The sequence below is a fragment of the Mus musculus genome, chromosome X (assembly GCF_000001635.26).
Source record: "Mus musculus strain C57BL/6J chromosome X, GRCm38.p6 C57BL/6J".
In the NCBI taxonomy this organism is placed as follows: Eukaryota; Metazoa; Chordata; class Mammalia; order Rodentia; family Muridae; genus Mus; species Mus musculus.
The window spans coordinates 37,264,691-37,271,050 of record NC_000086.7 but is presented as its reverse complement, the minus strand read 5'-3'; the positions used below and the strand labels follow the sequence as shown (position 1 = coordinate 37,271,050).

The following is a 6,360-nucleotide window of genomic DNA, read 5'->3' as shown; positions in this document are numbered from 1 at the left end:
CAACACTTTGACATAATTGAACTTGGTAAAGGTTTTTCCACCATTCCGTATGCAGTCTCTTTGTCACAAGGATGTTCTCCTTCTCTTTGCTCGAGCTTTTCTTTTTCTGAGTTCTCATTGGTCAACTGATAAGTTTACTGCCCACATCACCAGGACCCAGTTGAGGAAGTCCTTTCCTCTGCTAGGATGGCGAGCCATATTGCCCACTTTCTCCAGCATTGGGTTCAGGGTATCAGGTCTTGTGCTGAGGTCCTTGATATATTTGGACTCGAGGCATGTGCAGGATGTAAGGTGAGGAAGGGAGGAGTCTGAGCAGAGTGGTGAGGGGGGGTGGCAGGGGCGTGTGTGTGATGGAGCAGCTTCTGAGTCCTTCCTGCTCTGCCCAGGTGGGCACATCCACTGCAGGGCAAATTCAATCACTGGAGCGCTTCGACATAGGGTAGAAAGACATCCAGCTACTATTCAGTGTGCCGTGCACCACTGGTGTCCCTAAGAAATGACAGTTGCATGTTTGCTTCCCAGAGCCAGAGGGTGGACAGGGTAGTACGGGTCATTAGGTGTTTCTTGGAATTTAAGTGGTGTTTAGTTTTCATCAGGCACTGTTTAAGAAATTACAAGTGTGGGAACCTATTTTAAGAATAATTGTGTTTCTGAAATCTTGAGGCCTGTATAATGTAGACCTGTCCCTTTAAAAGTGCCAGCTCATCTGGTGAGAAAATTATGTTAGGAGGACAAAAACAATGTATGGGTCAATGCACACTCACTGTGACATGTGACAACCTTCTGTGATATTAAACAGCTACTGATGGTCCCGCAGTAACATCAACTCACAGAAGGAGACCTTGTTGCCCTCTTTAAATGGCATTTCCTTGATTAGGGCCACACCTACCATACTAATCAAAAAGACACATGAGTCAAAGAAACTGAGAATCTATTTATTTCACATACAAATGCTTAGGGAATAGAGATGCAATAACATGCTGGTGGAAGGCAGCAGGGGTCTGCACGTGGCTCCTGGTCAAGGGTGGTACACCAGGCCTCCTGTGCCATCTTCAGAGAAAGGTAGAGTGGGACCCCACAGAGGCGTCATCATTCATTCCTAACTGACTTTGTCCTCTTCTGAAGTGCTCTCTCCTCTTCTTAAACCATCTCTACCATGAGAGGGAACAGGGATTTGTTCTGTATTATTTTCACGATTATAAATCAGAAACCACATCATTTAATAGTAGTTGCCCTCTATACTTTACATCAATAGAATTTATATTAATAATATCGTGCTCAGAAGACCCTGGTATCTCACTGCTGTAATTCTATGAGTACATGAAGACCTGGTACACAGTGCAGAGTTTGCCTAGAATGTGGGAGACCCACTTGTGTGGCCCTTGCAGTGCAAAATAGTTCCCGGACAGTGGACCAAACATTGCTCACCGGGTTTCTGTCTCTACTGTAGAAGCCTCTGCAGATACTTATCAGCACTTTCGGGCAGATGCAGCAGCATGGTCCTGAGAGTTATCATGACGGGTGTCTGTATCTGTTTGGCTTCACTAGGCACCTCCAAACACCAGGAGGACTGGACTCTATGCTTCCCCCATGTCCACAGTCTCTGTTTAACCAAGTTTACATCAGCTTTCTGAGTGCCTGGCTCTGCCTGAGAACTAACCTTTTGCGGTGAACTCAAATTGCTCCTATAAGGTTAGAATTTATGCTTAGTTTTCACTATTTCAATTCTTTAGAATCAGGGTTATCTCCAGTAATATGATTCTTGTTTAAATAATTTATATTTCATAACCCCAGTGGGATATCTCATCATTGATATCCTGAAGATATCAATGTTCCAAAGAATTTCATATATATGTATATATGTGAGTTTGAATATCAATTTTATTAATACAAGTATTAATGCATAGAGAGTATGTGGTACAACATATATTTGTAGTTTATATGCAAGATACATCTATATCTGATCTGTGTGTATGTGTTCTGTGTTCCTTTGAGAAGCTATGCTCTGTGTTAAAATGAGCCATTTCAAGTTGGTTGGGGTTTCTTATTCAATTTTATACTCAGAAAGAACATAAGGCTCAAAAGTCATTATAAGGAGGCTGTAGAGAAGAGTTAAGAGCACTTGATGCTCTTGTAGGGGAAGAACCAAGTTTGGTTCCTAGCCCATGCATAACCACTCCTAAATCCAGGGAATTTGATATCCTCTTCTCTCTCTGAGAACACCTGCACACATGCTACATGCACACACAGGCAAATCTATAAACGTGAATGAAAATTAAAAAAACATTTTTAAAATGTCATTTTGAAATGTAACACTTCAAACACCACCACTACCACCACCACATTGTGCATAGGATAAAAGTATCCAAGATAAGAATCAAGTTCTAGAATGGCTCTCCTGTCAAATTGTCTTCTTCTCCTTACCTTAACTCTGGCTTCACTCACACCTATCCATCTTGCCAGATGTCTTCTGGGGGAAAAATGGCAGATATTCAGTATTGGGCATTTTGAAAAAAATGAAATGTTTTATTCATACTTCTCTAAATATTTATCCACCCTTCACTATCTGACACATTCACCTTGAAGATTTTTGAAGCTTAATTAAATTCCACTGGGATTTTGGTCCCAGCTGTTAGGAAGCAGAGGCAGGTGGATCTCTGTGACTTCCAGGTCAGCCTGTTCTACAGAGTGAGTTCCAGGACAGCCAGGATTGTGCATTGTGCTTTTGTAAAATAATGTTTTCAGATAATGTTTCACTTTGACACTGTGAGAATATCACTCTCCCACAGACTCACATGTTTGAACGCTTATTGTATTGAATAAAATCCCCAGTTGGTAGAACTGTTTCGAAGGAAATGGAACTTGAGATCTTGTTGGAGGAGAGGTAGGCTTTGAACTTTCAAAACTCATGAGATTCTATCATTGCCTGTGGTTGTATCTCAAGATCTTAGCTAGTGCCTGTACCTGCCTGCCTGCTGCCATGCTCCCCGCCGTGATATTCAGGAACTCTCCCAAAACTCAGTTTTAATAAGGTGCCTTGGTCATGGCGTCTTAGAACAGCAAGAGGAAAGGAACTAAGACAGTAGCCCAAACTGACAAGGAAAGCCACCCCTGTGCAGGCTTGGCATTCATAGCACCAGGGAAACTGGAAGTTGCCATCCTGCCGAGTATTGAATCTTGGTTACAGACCATTTTTTTATGGAAAGGGAAACAAAATGTATGGAAAAAACAAAAACCCCATTAACTAAGAGAAAGGTGTCACCAGGTTCTGTGGTTTTTATGTTTAATGAAAGCACTTGGAAGTCAAACGCAGGCAAAAAATTTTATGAATTCCTTTTCTTTCCTTTCATTTCTTTTCTTTTCTTTTCTTTTTTCTTATTTTGGTTTTTTTTTTTTTTTTTTTTTTTTGAGACAGAGTTTCTCTGTGCAGACCTGGCTGTCCTGGAACTCACTTTGTAGACCAGGCTGGCCTTGAACTCAGAAATTCCCCTGCTTCTGCCTCCCGAGTGCTGGTATTAAAGGCTTGCACCACCACTTGAGCTAGATAGGTTCCATGCCAGCCAGCGAGATACACACACACACACACACACACACACACACACACACACATATATATATATATATACACACAAGTATATTTAGGGAGACCCTGAAGAGATAATGCACTCATAAGTAAAACAAACAAACAAAGGAACTTAAAAGTCAAACACACGATATACAGATTTACGAAGTTGCTATAATTCCAAACAATCCACCTTTCACACTTTCAGTAGGGCCCTGCTTATAGAGAATACATAGCCTGAAATTTTCCTCTGATACATTTAAATACTATCTGAAAATACCTTCATCCTCTTTGTCTTAGACAGATTTACAATTGATGCGATGAAACTCCCTGACCTAAAGGAAGTTGGAGAGGACAGAGTTTATTTTGCTCACAGTTCCATATTTCGCTAACACTAAGAATAGGAACAGAAGTAGGATAGGAGCCTGGAGGCAGGAGCTGATGCAGAGGCCATGGAGGGATGCTGCTTGCTCCCCATGACTTGCTCAGTCTCCTTTCTTATAGAATCCAGGACCATCAGCCCAGGGGTGGCCTCACCCACAAGAGGCTGGGCCCTCTCACTTTAACCAACAATCATGAAAGTACCCTAAAGACTTCTATCACCTGGTCTTAAAAAACATATATGTTCCTTATTTTATTGGCATTGATGTTTGGCCTGCAGGCATGCGTATGTGAGGGTGCCAGATCCTCTGGAACTGCAGTTACAGACCATTGCGACCTGCCACCTGGGTGCTGGGGTTTAAGTCTGACTCCTCTGGAAGAGCAGCTATTGCTCCTAACTGTTGAGGCCTCATCACTTATACTGTGACGCTCATCACAGAGCCTGCTCTTATGGAAACTTGTTCTCAACTGAGAATCCCTCCTCTCTGAGAACTCTAGCTTGTCTTATGTGGATATCAAAGTATCCAGAACAAACATTTGCACAAGTCTCCCACCTACCCCAGCACACTACCCTACCACACTACTACAGGATGCAGGATTCTGGCAGCCTTGATTTTGGAAGTGGCTTTAATTTAGGGTAACAGGCCAGCTGAGGAAATAGCCCAGAAGATTAAGGTGAAGAAGGTAAAGATAGAGACAAAGGTGAAGGTGAAGGAAGTGACTGATGGCCTACATTTGACACAGAGACTCACTAGGTGCAAGGAGAGAACAGCCTAACACAAGCTGTACTCTACACCCACATGAACACACGCGCACTGTCATAGACAAATCAACAAATACAGAGAGAATGTGCAGTTTTAAGGGGGTAGCAGTTGAAGGACCCGACAGCCACTATGGACTGCTCTGTGCTCCCAGGAAACAAGAATCTGCTTACCTTTCCTCTGCACGGATGAAGTGATTCTGCTGGAAAATGCGCTCCAGCTCCTGCAGCTGCCACCATTGGAAATTGTAGTGTAAGCTACGCTGCTGTACCCACACTGACTTAGGCCGCACACCAGATACCAGCACTGGAATAGGCTGCACTTTGTCTATGACCACAGCATCCTTGAGAACTGGCTCCTCTGGCAGCTTCTCCTCCTCCTGGGCACTGCCACTGGTGTCCTGGTCCTCTTGGTTGCTGTTATCCATGAGGTCTGCATCACCAGCAGCAGGCCCACCTTCTCCACTTAATTCTTCTGCTTTGTCCCCTTCCACTGCTGCGGCTCCGGACTGGCCCAGTACACTCTCTCCCTCATTTCTTCCCTCTCCATCCAGTGGTAAGACTGCCTGTGTCTTCCCACCTGTATGTGGGGAAACAAAACAAAACAAGACAAACAAACAAACAAACAGGCATCAGGGCCTAGGCTGGTGCTGAGGTGCTGTTAAATCTCAGGAAATGCTTCAGGGCACTGCAACTCTCAAGTCACCTCTGTGTGGCACATTCCTCCTCTCATGAATGTGGACAATCCACCATTCCCAGAAGGCACTCACCATTCAAATTTTCCTTGTCCTTGCCAAGTCCCTCATGAAGTAGGTAGTTGGTGTTTTGATGCTCCATGTCCTGAGTGCTTCCCTGCAGCTTTCCCCAGCAGATTCTGAGTCGGAGTTCCTGAGGTTGTCAAAACCGAAAGCTGAAAGCCGACAGCCGAAAGCTGACAGCCGAAAGCCGAAAGCCGAAAGCCGAAAGCCGAAAGCCGAAAGCCGAAAGCCGAAAGCTGAAAGCCGAAAACCTAGCTTTGCAACCAGGAAGAGATTCTCTCATAGCCCTTGGGGGCGGTAGTGCAGGTTACCAAGTGTCCAATCATAGGTGAGCTATCCTGACCTCCATTTGATCTCCTGCAGCTATGGGTTGAGCCTCAGGTGCAAAACAAAACAGGTTTGTGCTGCAAGGAGCAGGATATCATTGCAGGGACCGCATGGTACTCAAGCTGGTATGGATGCACACGTGGCGACCCACCTCGCAGTTGGATAAATTACTGTCTACGTTCAACTTTGCCAAACGACTCGTACTGAAGAAGAAAAGCTCTGGAGATGATACTCAAGTGTTTTTAGAATATCTCTTGTTTAGTTGGGGGGTGTCTTTTCACGACATTCATCCCAGCGTTCAGGGGAAAGAATGAAGTGGATTCTGAGTTTCAGGCCAGGCTTGTTTACATGGTGATTTTCAGAAAACCAGAACCACAGTGAGACCACCTCCTCTCAAAACACAGAGTGTCTTTCCTCTAGGCCTAGTAGTTTATACTAGCGGCCTGTTACTTGATAGAGAAGAGAAATTAAACGGAGAAGGTGATCCACCAGGTCTCTTCCTTTGAGTGTTCACAGAAAGCTCAGTTAGAGTCTGCCATGTGTCCATGGTGTGCCTTTTCAGGAGCGTGGGT

General features: G+C 44.2%; 1 protein-coding gene across 3 annotated transcripts; it reads right to left on the bottom strand.

Moving 5' to 3' along the window:
* Nucleotides 1-914: 914 nt before the first annotated feature.
* Nucleotides 915-5,984, bottom strand: Rhox4a (reproductive homeobox 4A). 3 transcript variants are annotated; one of them, XM_006541392.3, is made up of 4 exons: nt 5,474-5,984; nt 4,878-5,283; nt 2,425-2,467; nt 915-1,151 (listed from the first exon to the last, which is right to left on the bottom strand). In XM_006541392.3, exons 1-4 carry the CDS (start codon nt 5,538-5,540, stop codon nt 1,053-1,055), a joined length of 615 nt encoding a protein of 204 aa, XP_006541455.1. In that variant the 5' UTR covers nt 5,541-5,984; the 3' UTR covers nt 915-1,052. The 3 variants fall into 3 exon arrangements, with proteins under 3 accessions (XP_006541455.1, NP_001034777.1, XP_006541456.1); NM_001039688.3 differs by having other exon boundaries at nt 916-1,151; nt 2,425-2,470; nt 5,474-5,676; XM_006541393.3 differs by lacking the exon at nt 2,425-2,467 and having other exon boundaries at nt 1,090-1,151; nt 5,474-5,705.
* Between the last annotated feature and the right edge of the window lie 376 nt (nt 5,985-6,360).